Source organism: Melanerpes formicivorus, unplaced genomic scaffold (genome assembly GCF_026170545.1).
Source record: "Melanerpes formicivorus ecotype bairdi unplaced genomic scaffold, bMelFor1.0.p_v2 SCAF_36, whole genome shotgun sequence".
Classification (NCBI taxonomy): Eukaryota; Metazoa; Chordata; class Aves; order Piciformes; family Picidae; genus Melanerpes; species Melanerpes formicivorus.
The window spans coordinates 8188308-8209634 of record NW_027142388.1 but is presented as its reverse complement, the minus strand read 5'-3'; the positions used below and the strand labels follow the sequence as shown (position 1 = coordinate 8209634).

Below are 21327 nucleotides of genomic sequence, written 5' to 3'. Positions count from 1 at the left end.
AGTTCAGTGCACCTGCTGTGACACGGAACCTTGTCTGATCATAAGTTGGTGCCACAGGAAGGTACCACTGCACATGCATCACCCACAGCAGCTATCGTCAGACTAAGGCTGAACACTTCCTGCTTGCTCTGCCTTGAGAGAAGGCTGGAGAAAAGGTACTTGGTGTCCTGTTAGGGGAGACACACATACCACACAGCCACCGCAAAAGCAGAGTGTTTTGGACATTTTGGTGACTTTTGTTATTTCCTACCCCAGAAGCCACTGCTGTAATGCTGCTGTCGCTTATTTCTAGGTCATGTATGGTGGGCGCGCCATTGATAGCTTTGATCGCCGCATTCTGACCGTCTATATGGATGAGTACCTTGGGGATTTCATATTTGACACCTTCCAGGAGTTCCATTTTTATAAAAATGACAAAGTTGATTATAAAATTCCAGAAGGGGTCAGAAAAGATGACTTTGTTGGTAAGAAATGCTGTTCCTGCCACAGCAGTTAGCATTATGAAAACCAAAAGCTCTCTTACCGTGTAAGCTCTCTTACTGTGTAAGCTCTCAGCATTTCTCTACTGCTGGGTGTGAGAAGTGGGGAGACGCTGCAGACATGGCCCATGTGCCTATTGCAGAGCATCCACTGCTCACACTGCTCTTGCTTTGAGCAGCCTGTTGTAACATGAGCTTACTAGCCATCTCTTCATTGCTTGTGAAAAGCCAATCATCCCCAGGTAGGCAGCATAGGAATTGTTAATTTATTTCCGTGGGGGTGGGATCTGTGTGTGTGTGTGTGTGTGTGTGTGTGTGTGTGCACTTTTCATGCTTAAAAATGCTTAGTTGCTGCTTGCAGTATTTCAACACCAGCTGTAGCATTTGAATTTTTCAAGCAGAGCAGTAACAAGACTTGCTCATCGAATTCTCTGCAGAATCCTTTTCTATTGGTGGCTGTGGTTTCACATAGCACTTCCTTACCAGTGTGGTTTTGTGTTGCAGACGCAATAGAAGCTCTGCCACTTGCCAATACTCCAGAGGTGCTTGGTCTTCATGCAAATGCTGAGATTGGCTATTACACACAGGCAGTTCACAGTATGTGGTCTCATCTGCTGGACCTGCAGCCTCAAACAGGTGTTGTCTCCATCACTTTGAATTGCTTTTTGTAAAGAAATAATCAGGTGGCCTGGGAACTGTGATGTGAGCCATGCCACAGCCTGCCTCAGGGTGCCTGGTACTGGCAGCCTGCATGGGAAGGCGTTTGACCCCAGGGGCCTTGGTGGGATTGTGTCATGGCCCTGAGCAGGGACTGGCTGGTAAGTGGTGTTGCTGAGCCCCACAGTGTGGAAGCAGCTTGGCACCTGCTCAGGGGCAGTTTGAGACCTGCAGGGTGTCTTTTGATGCAAATGCCAGTGCTGCAGAGGGTGGGGGGAACTGCTGCCAAAGGGTGAGTCAGCTCTCAGAGTTCTCCTGGAGAATTAATGATAGAAGGGGGGAGTCTGGATGGTGTTAGTCTCACTAAATCCTTTTTGGTTTAGGGGAAACTGGTATGGGAATCAGTCGGGATGAATACATTGCAAACGTTGCTAAGGACATCGAAAGCAAAATACCCCCAGTATTCGATCTTGAGCAGGTACGCAAAAGGTTTGGGCACCAGATCTCCCCTACAGCTGTGGTGCTGCTGCAGGAACTGGAACGTTTTAATAAGCTGATCATTCGAATGGCAAAGTCACTGGTTGAACTCAAACGAGTAAGTACGAACACAGCCACCAGATGACATCAGTCAGACTGTACCTGCCCCAGGCTGGCACTCAGACCCTCACCATCTTTCCAGGCCTTAGCTGGGGAGGTTGGAATGAGCAGTGAGCTGGATGACGTGGCTCGGGCACTCTTTAATGGACAGATTCCTGGGATCTGGCAGCGGCTTGCCCCTGACACACTCAAAACCCTTGGAAACTGGATTATCTTCTTTAGAGCTCGCTATAACCAGTACAGCAGCTGGGTAAGTGAGTGCCTGCAGAAAGCTTTGTGTTTTGCTAATCTGCCTGATGTCTGCTGCTGTGCAGAAGACAGTGCCATACACTGCTTTACTTGAACTAATGCATAGTTTCATAGTTTCATAGTTTCATTCAGGGTTGGAAGGGACCACAAGGATCATCTAGTTCCAACCCCCCTGCCATGGGCAGGGACACCCCACACTAGATCAGGCTGGACAGAGCCTCATCCAGCCTGCTCTTCTTCACCACCTGGAACATAATGAGTCATTGCATGACCACAGATGCAAGACAGGCTGGCCACTGGCCCCTGGGCTGGTATCAGGTGTGGTGGGAGGACCAGCTGCTGCAGGTTGTCTCCTGTGCTCACAGGTTAGCCAAGGTGAGCCCAAGGTGATGTGGCTCTCAGGCCTGCACATTCCCGAGGCTTATTTGACAGCGCTTGTCCAAGCCACCTGCAGGGAAAACAAGTGGCCTCTGGATCACTCCACCCTCTACACAGAAGTGACCACATACAGGACTGCAGAAGATGTCAGTGAATGCTCTACTCAAGGTAGGTGGTGTTATGCTTATCTGGCAAAATAATGTAGTTAACTGATGAAAGAGAACTTGCCTGGCATACTGAGTGGATTACTTAGGTCAGCCTCCATAGACAACACCCTTGGGTTTGCATTTCACAGTCCCCATGACCTCAAGCTGGGTTCAAGTTTCTGCTTTCTTGCTGAGTCCCTGCACATTGTGTAGAGCTTTCCTCAGCTCTTCTCACCCCTCTGCCTGTGCTTGAACTTACATCTGCTTGTGCTCTCTCTAGATAAAGGCTGGGTCATCATCAGCCCTAACACATTTGTAAAGAGCTGCTTACACCAGAAATAATGTATTTAAACAAAAATTACAGCTATGATTTATTGTGCAAATATCTTTATGGCTTTTTTAAGACTAGCACTGCCTTAGTTACTAAATACAATGATGCTGGGTGGTACTTATTAACTAAATAGCAACCACTACCAGTACAACAAATAACTAACGCTGCTCAGCTGTGCTTTTGAGTACTGGACTCTGTGTGCCAAGGACAGCTGTTGCAGGAACCACACTTGTGAATTAAGATTTTAGTGCCTCACTTTACAGGAACTGTTGCCTTTTCTGCCTGTGCAGGCTGCTTTGTTTCAGGTCTGTTTCTGGAAGGAGCTGACTGGGACATGGAGCAGCGCTGCCTCACCAGAAGCAAGCCTGGTGTGCTGGTGGTGGAGTTGCCTGTTCTGAAGATCATCCCCACTGAAGCACATCGGCTTAGACTCAAGGTACTACTCCTTGAGGGGGCCAGGGACCACTACGCACATTAGCACCTGTCTGTCCTCACATCTCTGAGGTTACTGTCCCTCCCCTCTCAGCACACACACCAGCATTTCATCATTACCACCAGTATACAAAGTGGGCAGTTTAACACTTCTCCTTAGATCACCCAGCACTAAAGCTTTTCTAAGGGTGACACTCAAGAGGGTTAATACATTTGTGGCCTCTTTTCCATTCAGGCAGCACGGGACAGGCACTTGGGGACACTTGTACCGCCACTACTCTTTTAATGGTTTCCTATTACTAGTTAAAGAAAGGAGGTCAGATTGCTGTAGCACTTGAAGCATTGATCCCTCTCCTTTCAGAACACTCTCCGGACCCCTGTGTACACAACCTCCCAGAGAAGGAATGCGATGGGCGTTGGCCTGGTGTTTGAAGCCGACCTTCACACTACCAAGCACATTTCCCACTGGGTTCTTGAAGGTGTGTGTCTCACTCTGAATGCAGATTGACAAGCTGATAATGGCACTAGATTTTTTTCCATAGAATCCAACCCTAGGCAGAGATGCAGCAGCATGAGTGGGATACTGTTCACTTAGGCACATCTAACTTTAACCAGTACAATGCCACCGAGCCAGTAGTAGCAATAAACACGTTTGAAAAGTGTGTTTCATAATTTGCATTTCCTTTTAGAAAGGCTCCAAGCTGGTCTGGGATACAGAAGAGGCTGGAAGTTCACCCCCGACACAAAGACTAAGGTTTGCCTGTATGGTTGTAAGAAATGTTTTTAATTGCCCAAAGCATCACTTCTGCTGTGCTTAGAAGCGGTGCCTTCCACCAGCCTCCACCGAGTGGCAAGTAGATCAGTCATACATGAGATCACCATAAAAATATGGCAACAACCACACAAACAACCCAACCCACTGCTGGTTAATGCAATACACTTAAGAGTAAACCACAGAATAACAGTTTAACCAACTGTTTTCCAGGAAGAGCTTTTCCCCTCTCCCTCCCCACTGTTCCTGATGCTGACCCTACCACACCACTGGCAAGGCATGGGGCTGAGAGTGGCTCTTGGGCTTCAGAAAAGCAAGTGACCAAGTGGTGAGGGTGTGCAGGGGCAGGGTACTGGGGGCCTCAGGCTAGTGGATGTTCAACCCCTCTCTGACTTTAAACGGCCCTGCTGGAAGGTGTCATGCTGCACAGGAAATATAGCAGTACCACAGTTAGGAAGAACAGCTTTTGTCATCCTGCCAGTGCCTTTGTGGGGGAAGCTGAGTACTCCAAGGCTCTGGAGGGAGACACACACCAACACACAGCAGCAGGAGAAGCTTACAAGGGGCAGATACAGCTGGCACGGGGCAGGCAGGGATCCGTCATCAGCTTTCACAGAGATTATGCATTCCAAGTTTTTGAAGGCACATCATAAGCTTAGCAGCATTTGGGAGCCACTGGTTCTTGCTGGTCCTACTCAGAGGCTGCAGACAAGAGTGAAGCAGAGGTGAGCTGGAGGTGCTGATCAGAATTTAAGAAAAATGGTCTAATTTGTGCTCCTTTCCTAAAATTACATCCTCTCACAGCTCTCAGTATGCCTTTCTGTCCTAGGAAAAAATAACAACAAAAATAAGTAGTCTAACAGCTGTAGGGTCTACCTGTTGCTTACTAGAAAGGGGCAGGGGAACCAGGACAAGTGCAAGGCGAGGCCTTCCCAATCCACAAGGATGAAAATCAAGGATGCCAGGTTCTCCTCCTGTATGGATTGGTTACATCACTTACATTTCAAACTAACACACACATCTTAAGAGGGACAGCTCAGGTTGCTAAGTTGGTAGAAGCCAGCACTGCCTGATGATGCCCAGAACAAAACAAAGGGTTTTTTTGAAACATAAACAATCCCTTTACAAAAAACTGTGCAGGTTAGAGCATAAAGACACATTTCTACACTGGGCAGCCAGCTATGCTTTCTCCCTGGAAAAGGAGCTCTGAGCTAGTCTGAAAGGTGCTACAAGTGCAGTGCACTGACTAGTGTCAGAGGTGTGAGGGAGCCATGACACTGAAAAAAACCCACCAAAAAACCACCAACAAACAAACAAACAAAAATAAATCAACCAAACCACCCTCTCCCCTGCTTCCCCCCCCAACAATCACCTGTTCATACTCTATGAGGATCAGTTGGCTTTTTAAAAGATGCTTTGTCCACCCATCCTCCCCATTTTGTATTTAAACAAAGCCACAAAACAAAGTAATTAGGATTAACCAAGTAATGCTTGCTGGGACTATCAGGATTTCGAGGAAGAGAACCTATGACCACATTTGCAATCCAGAGCATGTGCGTGTGAAGGCAAAGATGTCCTTAGTACCACTTAAGATGTATGTATGGCTGCACTGGTTCCAGCACTACTGCAAGAAAGGCTTTGTCTGGAGGTCAAGGTTTGTGGGTGCCATGTTTACATACAGAGTGAAGACAAAAGACCCACTGAGGGGTCAGTGCTAGTGGCCTATACCTGTTGCTGCAGGTTTGGGTTAGGGTGATGTCACTAAAACCAGTTAATAATGCAGCCTGCAGCCTGTGCCTCTGTCCACACCCAGAGTGATGATAACAGAGCAGCGCTCAGAAGCAAGCGGTCGGATACCCTGATTTGGCCACAATGTGTAGGAGTTCTATACCTTGCCATATGGACACAGTCCTAGGGGGGTTTATCAGAGGAGCACAATCTATTAAGGATTGGAAGAAGTTTGGCATGCACAGGGTGTCAAAAGAAACATTACTGCAGGTGCTATTCATCCTACAGGTTCACAGTGCATAAAGAGCCAGAGTAGAGCACGCCAGAGGTTTCACTCAAACAGTTCTGTCTGTCCCTGAGTGCTTTCTGACCGCTTTGCTTCCATGGACCTGATCCACCGCCAGTGTTTCGACCTCTGGCTGGGGCTGGGATGGCGCCACGTGGTGGATGCGATGAGCCACCCCAATGTGTGCCTTGTGCGGCTTCTCTCGGGCCGGGCTCTGCGATTCACCAGACGCACGATCTGAAGCAATGGGTGGAATGACCAGCGGCCTCTCCTTAATAAGGTGCACCTCTGCTGTTTCCCTGGCCAGCAGAAACGGGGTGGGATCAGGCATGGCATCCACGGGCTCTCTCAGCAGCAGCTTTCGGCTATCTGACCCTATTCTGTAGGCCTCTTCAAACTCAGGGTTGAGTGGTGTTGACAGGCTCTTCTTCATTCTACGCCGTGGTGTCTCTGGCAGTTTGTCTTTGGGAGGGGATGGCTTATAGTTGGACAACACAGGACTGCCAGAAGGGGTCCCCTCTGAAGTCCCACTTGAAGTCATCAGCTTCTTCTTGGTAGCATGCAGCTGAGAAGTTAAATAAGCAATAGTGCTTGCTCTCTGCTCTAGTTCACTCGACAACATGTTGAGCTTATGGCTTTTCATTTTTAACTCTTCCAAATACTTCTTTTCTCTTTCTTTAATAGTGTTTTCCAGCACCATTATCATCGCGTTCTTTTGTTCAAGTTCTTTCAATAACTCATTGTTTTCAGCCTCTTTGGCTTTCAGCTGAGCTTCAAGATCTTCACACTTTCTTCTGAGTTCTTCACTTCTTGAGCTACCATTTTCTAGAAGAACAGGAAGAGCAGAAGTGCTTCAAGTTAACAATAGCCACCAAGTAAAACAGTGTCAAAAGGGTCCTTTTGCCATCCCAAAGCCATGAGCGAAATCCCAGAGACACAATAATACTGTTGCAATTGCCTCAGACAGTTTTTACAGAAATGAAGAGCTGGTGCCATTCCCCACGATTCCATAGAGCTGACACTACACTTGCCCATGTTCTCTCTTATCTGCAGTATATGTCCTGTCCCTGATCCCTCGGGTGTGGGTGTATCTTATTCTTGTGCTTCACCTGCTGGTAACATCTGAAATAACTGCAATCTACTGTGTGTAGATCTATGTACCTGTGTGTATCTATACGTACATACACTTATGTATGTACACAAATAGGAAAGCTTTCTGGTGTAATTACACTACCAGCTAAGTTTTCTGCCCCTGAATGTCATGTCTCATGCTCCCATAGAGCATGCAGGGAACCGACTATCTGGTAAAAGGAGTCAGCAGTTCTGCACTCTGTTCCTGGCTCTTTCATAGGATTTTTCTGAATGACCTTAGCTACAAACTTGTTACATTAACTTGATAAATAACAGTGAGTCTGGCAAGTAGAAAACTGCTCTTACACCTTTTAAATTTACAAAGTCAACATCCTGAGTGCAAAGTGTTCTCACCTACTTGTAACAGAGAAAAGAATAACGAAGGTGAGGGAGTTTCACGTTAATGTTAGAAGAAAAACACTGTATCCCTTACCTGACAGGTCTGAACCCTTTACAGTCAGTTCGTAGGTTAAATCTGAGGAAAGAAGTAGTTTAATTTTGTTAGAACACCATCATCCACTCCACATCCCCCGGTGAGCATGTTTACAATGGCACACTTCAATAACTAACTCTTTCCCCCACCCGAAGCAGTAAGAGCTAATTGCCACCCATTGCAAATTATCCAATTTGTGAAACAACTGGAAGTAATTAAAATCCCTTTGCTTAACGATCAGACAGTTGTGCCTGAGCTACACCTGAAGCTCCTAAACACACCCTGGTGCAGGGGTTGGTTGCTATGGTTTCAGTGCTGAAGCAGGAAGCCTTGGCTCCATTCCTGGTGAAAGAATCAAGCATCCTCTGCCAGGTACCTGTGCAGTGCTGCTGCAGGCGTCGGATCTCGGCGTGCAGGCCCTTGAGCGTGCTGGCATGCTCTCGCTGCAGGAACAGCAGGTTCTTCTGGGCGCTCTGCAGCTGGTTCTCCAGGTTTGACGCTGCCATCCTGATGGGCAGGTACCCTGTCAGTAAACAGATGCAAAACTGTAACGGGGAGTCACTGGGCACCTACAGAGCTCCTCCCTCTACAGTCAGGATCAGAACGAGGTGAATGAATTGATGTGCGAATGCCACAGACGGTTTCTGACAAAAGTGCTCCAAGTTCATAGAAAGCCTAATTATACCCTAGGCCAGTGCAGGGAACTCATTTGTTTGGAGTTAACACATTTAAAGGATTAACTTCAGACAGACTTAGTAATTAATCCTGTTACAAGATAAAAGTAGAGTTCCATGAAATGGGCTAGTATGTCTCTTTGGCTTGCTGGGGGTCTCCCACTTCCCCCCCAGCACTACAGAAGTTAGGAATAACCCTGGACAAGAACAAGGCTTGACTGAAAGAGAAAACAGATTTTTCTTGCCAAGTTATGGGTACATGGAGAACTGTTCATTTGCTGGGTTTCACTGGCAAAACAGCCTTACTAAACCAGGCCTGCACTACAGCTGTGCTTGGGCTCAAATAAAGACAGAAATGGTTAAACTGTATGATGCTGAAGCAGCCTTGAAGACCTCTGTGCTGCCAGTGGTACTACTGCTCCTGATAAGGCAACAAGGGTTTTATGTATACTCATGGGCCAAGCTGCTGAGAAACATCCCTCTGGTAAAGCTGGATATAGACTCCCAAATGAATTCCCTGATATAGATGTAAAAATAGCTCCTGACACAGCTCCTCACACAAGGCACAGACAGATGCTTCCTGTGAAGGAGCACACACTGTGCACTGGGGCTCTGACTGTGACATTTCAAGGAGTAACCTGAAGGAGCTGCCACAGAAGCACAAACAGGAGTTACCAGGTCCCTGCTGATAACCAGTCCCCAAGTCTGTGACTTGGTTTGCTGCCCTGTCTCCAAGTGAAACTGAGCAGGCTAATAAGAACAAGCAATGACAACAGGATGCAGCCCTCCAGCAGCCTCGAACACACAATTGCTTTGAGTATTCTTGAATGCCACTGTGTGACCACCACCATTCTGCATACTGGAAGCCCCAAGCTGCTCTGGACAGGGCACATGGTGTTGCTCCACCTACAGCTGGTTTATGGAGACTGCTGGGTCTACATGAGCAGAACTTTCCAGAAATTCTGTGTCCTTAACTACACATAACTACACTTCCAGTTTCTTTAGTAAGAAAGCTGCCATGCTGGAATGGCAGCTGCCTTCTTGAGCAGCTCAGGAACATAATGACAGCAGAAAAATAGGTGCACAGGCAAATTCTAGAGAGCCAGTCTCATATGGACAGCAGTGTCAGGTAGTAGCACACACTGGGTGGGAATTACACAAGCCACAGCAGGAGAAATACTCTCTGGGGGACAGCAGCAGAGGAAACTCTGCCACAGCCCCTGGCCAACCACCAGAAGTGAGAAGAAAAGGTCTGTGCAGTGCCTCTGCACTCCCCTGGGCTGTCAGCACTGGGAGCTGCAGCAGTCCTCTCCTGCTGCCAAAGGAGCCCAGCCAGCAAGGCAGGAGGTTTGGACGCTGAGTTAAACACCAGGCACATCAGCTTCATCCTTCCAGCACCAAGGGCTCAATTGGGTTATCTGTGTGGTTTGTAAAAACAATTACAGTATTTAGGTTAGGGAGATAAGGAAGGAATCAGGACTGCCGTTGCCGGGACAACCATCTGCAATGGCTTTACAACTGGTCTGTAATTACAGGACCACATGTCGTGCAGAAACCAGACCTAATTCTGTCCTCTGGCTGCCCCACAGGCACCTTAATGGACTCCTCCTCCCATGTTGAGCGTTTTCTATTGGGCTCCTCTTGCTGTGTAGTTTTTACAACAAAAATTTGACTTTACAAGTTTAAAGTTGGCAGAGCACACACTCAAAGTAACACACTTTTGTCATGCCTAAACACAGCTCAGCCGTGTTAAATTGCATAGTTTTTAGTCCCCAAAAGAACAGCAGACACAGTGCTCCTGCAACTTGGTAAAGCACTAAAAGCACCCAAGGCCAGCAGAAATTACACACGCAGAGCCTTCCTGACGTCATGTGGGACCTTAACTTACATCATCAACTGACATCCTACAGAAGCATCTATTTGATTGTAAAAAAATAAAGTGAAGGCATAAAATACTTTCAAGGAATCCATTCTGTACAAGGGGCAAACCAGAGAGCTCTTGGTTACTTTATAACAGAGATTGGAGATTAAATTCAGCGCTCAAGAACAGGGGCAGTGGTGCCAGCTTGCACTTTGCTGTGTGGAACGGCTCAATTCACAATCACTCTCATTAGCAAGCATGCAAAAATTATGGACCAAAAAATGTTCTAAAAAGAAGTTCCCAGGCTGGCTACATAAAAAATAAACTGAGTTGTGCACACAGGCTCTGGCTCTGTGACTGTTGAAGAGCAGCTCCTCTGAGCTGTGAGTGCTTTCCATGCCCTGGCAGCAGAGGCTCTGCTGTACAGGTGCCCCTCCACTGCCCACACTGTTGAAGGACTATCTGAGAAGGGACTACACGGTCCATAGCATTTACTGCAGGGCACCACTGATTTTAAGGATTGATGATATTTCGTCTGTTTTACATTTTCAAAGTGACGTCATCTTGTTTGCAGAGCTGACTTCAGACAGACTGAAGCTTTACCGAATCATCCAATTTCTTAAGTGCTCATTATACTCCTGCCGACTGGAATAAACAGAACAAAGCCTGCAAGAGCTCATGCCCTCACTCACCAGAGCTGGAGCTCTGCAGGGTACCCCAAGGCTCAGGAGGGCTTTTTAATCAAGAAACATTATTTCCCAAAAGGAACTCTATGCACTGACAGCACTGGGTGAGAGAACAACTTACACAGGACATCCCAAAGCCTTTACTGTCACAATGGTAACTAATGGAGTCTTTTGCCTGTACCTATAATCTGAACAGAACAAGCCTTCATCCTCAACAACAAGCTTTGTTATAACTCAGTCCTTGCAAATAAATTATAGGAAAAAATGGATAAATATTTATCTTGGAGAGCTTGGAGCCACCATATCTGTTTCGTGAAGTGATGAGACCTGCAAGAGAAGGAGAGGTCCTGGCCGCAACCATCCAAGACAGGACAAAGAGGACATTACTTGCTTCAACAGTGACTCAGTGCTGTTTCTTGTCCAAATTGTTATCATTTAGTTAAATTATGCTCTTAAAAATCCCACCCAGATTGTGTATTTCAAAGCACACTGGCTGAAATCAGTGTTTTGTGGGGTAGGTTTCGGATTCTGTTAAGAAGTAGCAGGATGAAAACACGCTGATTTGTGAAAGGGAAGTAATTTCATAGGAATTGTTTGATTTGAATAACTGGATTATTAACACACTGAAGGTTCTAATTTCTGTTTTCCCCACTACAGTCCGTTTGCATATTTTGTACAGATCAGAGCATCTTACAGCTCATCAAGGTCCTTGTTTATTTAGGTCGTGTAAAGATCAAAGGACACAACACAAAATAACAGGAGTTAATGTTAAAAGACGAAGTCACTGACAACTGTCAGAAAGTTAATCAATGTACTGAAGCTTGAAAAAGCTCTTCTGAATTAACAGCACCTCTTTCATGCTGTGTTCTCAAGTACACGATTAGTGAAAGCTACTATGATTGCTTACAACATTTTATTTAATGTTAGCCTCAAATTTGCCAGCAGCTGATTGGATACACTGCAAGTTGAGATCCTCTGCTACATACAATCTCCACCAGAAAGCTTTTTAAATGGGATCAGACTCAGAAGAAGTAATGGAAAGGAAAGAAATATAATTAAAAGGAAATATTTTTTAATTTTACTACAAGTCAGTGAAGATTTTCCCACCCCTTCCCCATGCAGATCCTTTGCCTTAGTTCAGAGAGTTTGGTTACCAGGATTTACAGCTACTCCAACTTTCTCAACAATTTTTAACGTCCTTGGTTTGTAGCATGCACAGTCACAGATCATCCAGCACTGCTCTGGTGGGCATCTGAGATCTTACAGAAAAGGTGGTCTTGGGAGGGGGCAGTCTAAAGGAAAAAATGAAATCAAATCTATTCAGGCACATCTCACATTGAGGTTTGAGAGAGAAAATCCTGTAACGCAGTTCTGGGATTGCACTAAGCTGCTTTCATCTCCTGCTCTCTGAAACACAAACGAACGTGCAGCCAAGTGTAAGGCTGTGATCAAAGAGCACAAGAGAAAGAGCAAAAGTCAGCTGAGCCCTTAACAGCCTGGGTGAGCAATCTTCACTCCCTCACCATGGCAATTGGTGGAACAGCTCTCAGAGCAACCCGTCTCTGGCCGGATTTCATCAGATGGACTAAGCCAGTGCTGGGAAGAAGCCGTGCACGCACACACCACAGTTAGGTCATGACGGTTTTCCCCCCTTGTCTCCATAGCAGCTCTTTGAAAAGAAAGGTTTGCCATGTTTTTATACAAAAGGAATTGTGCAATGTCCAGCTAGGCATACTCCTGCTAGGAACATGCCTGTCATTTGATGAGGGGCACTGCAGAGTTCACCACTGCACTGGTAACACATCTCCTCACCCACAGCAAGCCTTGTGCCAACCCCAGCAATGTCAGCAGTACACAGGCTGCATGGGATGGTATGACCCTTGAAACACGTCCTCCAAACAATGGGTGCACAGCTTCTCTTGAGTCTAGGAGGAGCAAACAGAATGAACAAAACTGGGTTCCCTTGGGAACATTAAGTGCAACACTCTAATCCCTGCTGCAGTTACCTAAGCCCTCGTCTTCCAGTAAACTGGAAAAGGTAACTTAAATAACATTCTGGTAAGATCCCTGTAAAAGGGGACTGCTCTACCTCTATTGCAAGTGTACCTTAGCTTAAAAAGGAAACAAAGCAAAACAAAAACCTTAAATTGAAAATGAGAATTAATAAACAAGAGCCTCCAAAATGCAGCTTCTTCACATGCTCACCATGAACAACCATTTTTAAACAGTCAAACCTTGCCTTGCAGATGATGAGCAGACTCCAGGCATTTTCTGATCTTAACTATTTGGACAGAGTTAAAAATATTTCAAGGCAACAAGCATCTGGCTGTGCCTTTGCACAAAATCAGACTATCCAGATACCCTGCTGCAAGATAAGAGGAGGGAGATGCTGATCTATGACTTTAGATGCTGTCCAAAGGAAGCTACTGGAACAAAGCCCAAATAACTGCAGTTATTTGGCATTTTTGTTCCTCTTTGGTATCCACAAAACACAATAACCTCCTTTCAGATGGATGGGGTGACTGTCACCTGAGAGGCAGCTTTAACTCCCTGCCAACACTGATCCAAATCTTCTTGAGACATGTATGGGGAGGCAGACATTTCCCTCTCAACTGGTATCTAGCCAGTGCCCCTTCAAAATGAGACAAATTCCCCAAATGCTTTTTGTAATGCTGTATGAAAGACAATTTCAAGAACTAATTCAGGTCAGATGAGTCTTCTTGGAAGAGCCTTTGGACTTTCAGTCAAGCCCCCATTTAAAGACTCACTGAGCTGACCAAACGTTTCTAAATAATGCAGCTCCAATGATAAAACACCCAGCTGACAGACACTCCTTGCTTAGATCAGCTCTGCATCTCCAGAGATGGGCCATCCCCAAAGTGTTTGCTCAGCTTATTTCCAAGGACATAATAAAGGAAACCCTGCTGTCTCCATGGCCACCTCCAGGCCTTTGTCATCTTTCTGCTTGGACATTTGCTCTAAGCCCTCCCCACCCCAGTACCATGGTACTTCTAGCGTAAATCCAGCAACAGTGCAGTTTAGTAGCAGCCTATTACACCCTCTCAGACTGATGTTCACTCCTCATGCATCTGTGCAAGGGGCTAAAGCACTTTAACTGCTCAGTATTTCTTGAAGTCATGCTTTGCACTGGCTATATGCTAGTCCTGCTCAGTCACCTTCCCGGTGTCCTTCCCCAGTGCTCCTTAACCAGGAACAAACACATCTCACAGCAGCAGCTCCATCCCCCTTTTCCTCCTCCCTCTCTGTTAAAGTGTAACAATGCTCCTGTGTAATTATTGTCCCCACAATTTGTGTTCATATTCTTTTAGCCCGTGTGTTTTAAGCCAAACAAAATTATTAGTTCTTTCCTGGAGTCAACAGAGGGGAAAAGGGAAATAGGCCACTGCTCCCAGAGGAAGGATATGATTTTGCTTTCTCAGCTCTTCCTATTTCTATGGCTCTTTGATGTCATTTTACTCAGTTTTTTTCTCTGCCCACCCTCCCCTTCATTTTCTGATCATAGATTCTACTGGCTCCTTACAGCTGATCTCTTAAAATCCCCAAGGAAGCACAGGTTATAGCATTTTAGTAAGAAAGGAATTTTTTGTTACTGCTACAACAATCACTATGGCAGCAGGAAGGATCATCAAGCAGACACACTCCTGGAATGAATTCTTGATGCTCAAAATGAACAAGCTGGCACTCTGCACAGACGTGCTTATGTGCCTGACTGTCCACCTGAAGTCAGGAGGACTGACAGGGATAATTCATGAGTTTTCCTCATCCTTGAGACCACTCAGCTCCAGAGCTGTCAGACTGGAAGCAGACTCATCAAGTGATAAGAGACCCACCATGACAGAGTCCATTAGAGAATGAAATCAAATGGTCCTGCAGTGGCATTTTATAGAGACAATTATTCTGACCAGTACCAGAGCATCCAAGGCAATGGCTGTGCAGCTTTCAAGAAGTAATAGCTTACTCTGCCTGAAAACACCAAAAATGACCTAAATTTGGGCATAATTCATGTTTGGGAAAACAAAGATGCCATTAACTAAAGAACACCAATACTTCAAAAGAACTCTAACACTGATGAAGTCCAAGTAATTTTTATTGTTGTAAAGTGGCAATAAAAGCCCTCATGAGGAAGGGTACAGGGTTTAGAGAGAGCAGCTGAGCTCTTTTCTGTGTTCTAGCACACGCTGCTGGGGAATGGCCTTTCTCTTCCATTCAGCCTTCATTCAGAGGATGAAACATTGTTATTTTAATAGAACCCCCATCAAAGTCACAGTATCCCAACCACAAATAGTCACCTATAACACTGCAAAGACACATGTTAAATCTTTCCAGTAAAGCAAATTTCTTTTAACAGAAGGGGAATGACAAGAAAATTAATCTTCAGTTTCCCCAGAATAACACAGTGTCAGTGTTACAGATAAAAATGAGCCTGCTTCTATTTCTTTCAAAATCATTAATAAAGTTCTCCAGGTTCAGTTACAGCTAAATCAGGACGTGGGTCAGTAAGGTGCTGTGGGAAGGTTTCTGTAGAAGGATATTTTAACTCCAAATTCATGCTTACAAAGAATACTGTACTATGGAAGAGTGGTTTTTTTTCCAGGTATCAATATTCACTTATGAATGCTTCATGTGCTCTTTCCATCAGTAACACATGAATCACACAAGAACTCAAAGAAAGTGTATCTGTGTCATTTTTAAAAGTGTGCCAGTTCCGAAAGCTTGCTGAAGCATAACCTAAAAAAATTACTACACTGGTTTCACCTAAATTCCATAGATATAATATTCTATCATTGGGCATTTTCCCCAGCCCATATCAGGAAAATAACTTGCACCACACAGATATGCAACTATTTAGCTAGCCAGCCTGGCTGTGACTTTGCCTCACCCCTTCTGCTTGCACAAACCGAGGAAGAATTTACTGTGGCATTTCTGAAATGCACTGAAATCACCTCCCCAGTCACTCACTGAACCAGAGCAGGGAACTGGTCCAGCTGACAACAAACCCATTTTTCCACTGGCTGTTTGTCAGTGACAGGCTCACCATGCAGCACTGCAAACACCTGGGCAGCAATGGGGAAGATGAAAAAAATAACAACAAAAATATTTCCGTAACCAGAGCAGGGGGTGGCAGGCAGAACTGCTTCCTGCAGCAGCACCAGCCCAGGCACAGCCACCTGGGCTAGAGCTCCTACTGCAAGAACTGCAGAAATGGTGATTTTCAGAGTTTACCTGGAATATTGGTGGAACACATCAAAATGCACTGAAGCCTTACAGCAAGTTAAATAAATCTGTCCTCTGAGGAGAGATCCATTTACAGAGAAGAGCAGCTCTCCAGACCAGCACAACTATTGCTCAGGCATGTTTAACAGGCTGAGGAGTATGCATTTCTCTAATGCATTTTGTGATGCTGTTTCATAAGCCATTGATTTTATTATTTTAGAACAGCAACTACAATCAAACATACCCAAAGTGGTCTCCACTTTGCTAAAGTAAAGGTTTTGAGAGCTGCTGATGAAAGAAATCTAGTGGTGGTGATGACCTAAGTCTAAGTCCTTTCTTAAGCAAGCGTAAGATTTATTTTTTTGGGGGGGGTAAAGTAAGTAGGATGCCAAGACCAAGAATTTCAAACAGAGGCACTGTATTTATATCCTTACTTACAGAACCCAGGTATCTCAAATTGAGACAATAAAACTGTACTCCCCAAGGAATGGAAAGCAAACAAGCACACCTGCTTTTATTACAACGGAAACCTGGCACTAATGACACCATTCACACAGTTTTTCCCAGGCAGATGGATGCTTTACACTGGCCACCACCACTGCACAGAGATGGGACACGCTGCGCCTTGCGTGCCCTCCCTCTGGGCACTGACTCACATTACAGGGAGCTGCTGTTCCCTGGCGCATTTTCAGACATCATTCTGTTCAGGGAGAAGCTGTGAAATCTTACAGTTTCCAGTCAGGCAGTGTTTTAAAATAACATTGGTTTTAAATCCTGTCTCTCACCCAAATCATTATGGCCAACAAGCAGCAGTGTATTCTAAGTACAACCAAAGGTTTTCTCAAAGTGAAGTGAGAGCAACCATGCTTGTGGATAGCAGGAGAGAAAGAGCAATCCAAATAAAAGGCTTTTTTTCCCTAGGATTATTGAAACACACCCAGACAAACAGCTTGCAGAAGTTCTGATACACTCTAGGAACACTGTTTTTAGCAATATTTTGTCATGCTTCTCACCTCTAGCAGTAAATAAACACATTGCCCCCATTTATAGTCCATGCTCCATAACATCACCAGGCAAAATGAGCTGGTACATAATCATAAAACATTATTAGGCAAAACCATGTACTGATCTCACGGAGATACTGACCGACACCATCATACTGATGGACACCCTTGTTTAGAGGAAGACATTTTTAATATCACCTGAAAACGAGCACAGAGAATGACCAAGCACTCACAGTCACTGAAGAAACTACAGGCAGATCTACAAAGGGTGCCAGGTCTCGCCAGGCAAGTGAAGGAATTGGAGGCAGGGCACTGCAGATAGCAACCAGGGGCCAACATCCAAAATTGGGCTCCCCCAAATGCACTGTCCCTTACCTTTACCTGCTTTTTCAGACATCACATTAGATCGGCGTACAAGAAAGGCAGGGAGGGTTTGCTTCAGCACGCTGCGGGTGGGAAAGAAACAAGAGCCCTGGTGATAAGGTTTCTGCCTGAACAAAAGGCACTCTCCCTGCCTCAGCTCCACCCAACTCTGGGCAGCAGCACTCCGTATCATTGTTCCAGGACAGGACATGCTCTGCCAGAGCCTGCTCGGGCAATACTGGTTATGAATACCCAATATTAGCTTACTGCAGCACATCCATGTCGATAACAGCATGAGGCTGCAATAAGGCACAGACTTCTGTCTGTGTTTCAGTGCTTCAAGGCACAGTACTACTGCAGGAGACATGAAAGAGCCTGCAGAAAGACAAACCAGGGACCTTCCACTCAACTACCTTTTTTTCTCCCCCACTAAAATCCTTAGATCTTTCCTTTCCTCATCTGTAGCTTTGGTTTTTTAAACCACCAGCAGAAAAAAACCTATGCCCTTGTCAAGTCAAGAGCACACTTTACTTCCCCTAAAGTATCAAGTTATCTGGCAGGCTGATTTTTCAGCACAAACATCATCCCTGTTAGTTACTAACAGGCACATAAGTATATACAGAAAGTGTCACTTGTCTCTGTACCAACTACCATTTCATGTGCTTTTCTTAAACCGTACTACACAGAATGAGATTAGACACTGACTTGAGGAAAAAGATGGAATTCCATAGTGGCATTCTGCTTACACAAGTAAGTATCACAATACATTGTGAATCTTGGGGTATAAAAATCAATCCTTCAAAGTTCAGCTACTTTAAAACACCATTTTTAAGCCATAGAAAAAGTACTGAGATGACTGCAAATGAGACTAAGGCAGCAGCAAAACGGAGCTTGCAAATTAGTTTATCACAGCTGTATTCCCTCTAACTCACTGGTTATAATGTTTAAGAAACATTTCACTTTATGGTCCATATTCTGGAATAATAGCAGGGGGACTTCTGCTTAAAGGAAGGAAGGAATCCTTTAAGGATTGAGTAACACCGTTGATCTAAATGAACAGATGCATACTGTCCTTAATAACTACTCTTGAATTAGGGCAGAAAAAGAAACAGCTTGGTTTCTGTAACTCCAATGAGAAAACACCCCCCAAAAATAATTAATAAATACCAGAAAGTATGCAATTATAGCTGAAATCTAAAGCAGAGGAAACAACTGAAATAAAATTGCTGTTCTAAAGTGTGCAACAACTACTGGACAGAAACCGACATACAACATTTGGATTGATCATGAGGCATTTGTCTTTCCTAATGGGATGGACGAGAAAGCTTCAGAGATGCAGAATCATAGAATGACAGAATGTTTTGGGTTGAAAGAGACCTTTAAAGGTCATCTAATCCAACCCCCCCCGCCTTTGCAATCAGCAGGGCCATCTTCAATGAGCTAAGCAGAAGTATGGTATTAGGATGAAAACAAGGAGTTATGTATCAGTTTAGCCAATAATCTTTTTTTTTCTACTTAAGCAGTTGGTACTTTCCTCTGTTATGATCTTCTGATCTTTGTTGTTTCACTAAAAATATCTGCTGGAACCTCAGCACAACCAAAAGCTTGAAAAATTGGTATTACATGTCTGCCATACCTGTTTAAAAAGCACTTGCATTAAACAGTCAGATCAAAGAGCAATGTGCAGTTTAAGAGCATAACTGCCGGTCTCCCACAGGTTCAGTAATAACGACGCACCACAGAATTACATTCACTAACGAGCAAGTTAAATGGAAAAAGTTACTGCATCTAAAATCACATCCCCTTGCCTTTTTTTTTAAATTAAGAAACATAATTTATATTGCAGAAACATCAATAAAGCTTTTTAAGCTTAAGCACACTACGATCTATGCAAAGCCAACAAGTACCCTGGATGCTTCTTATGCACCTGCAATGCAGATCAAAATGGACAATTCCGCCCTGAGGGCTGCCTCCGCTGCTCTGTTTTGATCTACTGCCACTGTCTCAGCTTTGCACAATTCAATAAGGCACACTGGAACGCATACCACTGTAATCCAGAGAGGGAAGGGCCCCTCCTTCCTCCCTGCTGTCCCACCCCATGCCCCGCGTAGGGAAGCAGAGCATCTCTGCGTCTGGAAGAATCTCCGCGTCTGAGGACACCCTGCAATTCTTTGCTGCCATACCCACAAGCAGCCAGCATTCTCCTCAGAAGGCAAATTCTCCTATTCGCAAATGATAATTACTCCCTACCCTGTCCAAAACGTACACCATCTATCCATCCACCTCTTCGCAAGCCCTGTTACTCATGAAAACGTCACTTTCTGAAGTGCAAACATAGAAAAGGAGACTGTGCAGGATGAAAGAGGATGGGCTGTAAAACCTGCCCAGATGGGTGTGGGTGGGAGTCAGCAGCGCCGCTGAAGCCTGTCTGAAAGGAGCGGATGGGTGTGGGGAGGGAGCAGGACGGGCGGACCGCGCTCTCCTCATCCTGGACGCATTGGCAACCAGAAATGAAAGCGCCGTCCTTATCCCCGAGACAGCAGAAACGGGAAGACAGGGGGTAAAACAAACTGCAGGATAACCCCTTTTCTCCCCGAGTGCTCTAGCGACCAGAGAAGGGGCCTTTTATGCTCTAAAGGGAACACTGTGGTGCCGCGCCAGCGCTCCCTGGGACAGGCATCGCGCTCTCAGCCCTTCCCACACAGCGCGGTGCCCCCGCTGCGGTGCAGCGCCGCTGACCTCGCCCACCCCGCAGCGGCGGCAGAGCGTTCTCCCCTTCTCCCACTGCCCCTTCAACCGACGCAGGACCCGGGACCTCGGCCACCCCTCTCCGGTCAGAAAGGGGCCATAAGAGCATCCCGATACCCCCCGCCCGCCGCCCCTGGGGTGTGCAGGGGGACGCGCCTCACAGTGCCGCGGGGTGGGGAGGGCTCTCCGGGAGGGACGGCGCGGGAGACAGGCGGCGGGTGCGCGTGAGGGGGCAAAGGCCTCAGCCCTACAGGCGGCAGCGATGCCGCTCACCCACCACACACCCAGCAACGGGGGAATCACGATCCCGTTAACGCACAGGGTGGACGGGACAGGACGGAGGGGATAAGGTGCCGTAACCGCCCTCCCCCCGCCCCAGTCCGGGGAGAATGGGGCATGAGGATGCCGAAACCCCCGGCACCCTCTCAGCCAGCCCACAGCTCTCCACAGCCCCTCACCTGCCCAGCCCTCCGCAGCAGTACCGAGGCGGTTCCCTCTGTCCCGCCGCCGCCCCCCCGGGCCGCTCACCCCTCACTGCAGGCGGCTCAGCCGCTGCCGGCGCCCATCGCCCCTCACCACCAGCCCGAAGAAGCCGAGGGGCGCCCGGCGGGGCAGGCACTTACCGCCCGTAGTGGGGGGCACACACACGCCCCGGGGGCGGCGGCGCAGGCGCAGGTAGGGCTGCGGCACCCGGCCCGTCGCTATGGCGACAGGGGGTCAGCGCTGTCAGCGGCCGCGCGCTTAGCCCCGCCCACGGCGGGAGAGGGGCGCGGACGTCTGCCCCGCGCGCTCGTGATTGCGGAGAGCGCGCGCGCTCACCTGGTGGCGCGCGCGGCCACAGTCGTGTGCCTCTGTGCGCGTGTGTCTGAGCGCAGGGGCGTGTCCGCGTGTCTGTGCGCGCACAGAGAGACGCGCACGTCTCCAGGTGAGTGTCCGCGGCAGCGCTTGCGCCGCGCGCCAGGGGCAGCTGCTGGCTGGGCAGCCGATGTCCGTTGCACACCTGCGTTTTCTACCTTAGAGCCTGTGAAAGGTTCTGCCAGGTGGTGTGTCCTTGGTGTGTGATGCTGCTTGTGGCAGATGCATACAGGTTCAGATGAGCAGCACTGGCAGACACGCAGAGACATTTCCACACAGCTA

General features: G+C 46.8%; 2 protein-coding genes across 7 annotated transcripts in view; one reads left to right on the top strand and one right to left on the bottom strand.

Moving 5' to 3' along the window:
* Positions 1 to 3929, top strand: part of DNAH10 (dynein axonemal heavy chain 10) — a gene marked incomplete at its 5' end in the record, with an annotated part of 42214 nt that extends 38285 nt beyond the window's left edge. Inside the window, 7 exons of the mRNA XM_068157103.1 lie at positions 293 to 464; positions 984 to 1115; positions 1520 to 1731; positions 1816 to 1983; positions 2348 to 2528; positions 3128 to 3273; positions 3631 to 3929. Coding sequence (XP_068013204.1) covers positions 293 to 464; positions 984 to 1115; positions 1520 to 1731; positions 1816 to 1983; positions 2348 to 2528; positions 3128 to 3273; positions 3631 to 3777 — 1158 coding nt within the window. The remainder of the gene's footprint in view (positions 1 to 292; positions 465 to 983; positions 1116 to 1519; positions 1732 to 1815; positions 1984 to 2347; positions 2529 to 3127; positions 3274 to 3630) is intronic.
* A 105-nt stretch (positions 3930 to 4034) lies between these two features.
* On the bottom strand, positions 4035 to 21029 carry CCDC92 (coiled-coil domain containing 92). Of its 6 annotated transcripts, none has more exons than XM_068157459.1 (4): positions 21010 to 21029; positions 7996 to 8142; positions 7620 to 7661; positions 4035 to 6880 (listed from the first exon to the last, which is right to left on the bottom strand). In XM_068157459.1, exons 2-4 carry the CDS (start codon positions 8123 to 8125, stop codon positions 6105 to 6107), a joined length of 948 nt encoding a protein of 315 aa, XP_068013560.1. In that variant the 5' UTR covers positions 8126 to 8142; positions 21010 to 21029; the 3' UTR covers positions 4035 to 6104. The 6 variants fall into 6 exon arrangements, with proteins under 6 accessions (XP_068013560.1, XP_068013557.1, XP_068013556.1 ...); XM_068157456.1 differs by lacking the exon at positions 21010 to 21029 and adding an exon at positions 20814 to 20909; XM_068157455.1 differs by lacking the exon at positions 21010 to 21029 and adding an exon at positions 20649 to 20807.
* Positions 21030 to 21327: the final 298 nt, after the last annotated feature.

Coding starts and splice junctions, on each gene's coding strand:
- CCDC92 (XM_068157454.1), bottom strand. CDS start 17,476: ATGTCTGAAAAAGCAGGTAAAG. Junction 7,662..7,995: donor CCTGCAGCAGCACTGCACAG/GTACCTGGCAGA, acceptor TTCTTTCCTCAG/ATTTAACCTACGAACTGACT. Junction 6,881..7,619: donor AAAGGGTTCAGACCTGTCAG/GTAAGGGATACA, acceptor CTGTTCTTCTAG/AAAATGGTAGCTCAAGAAGT.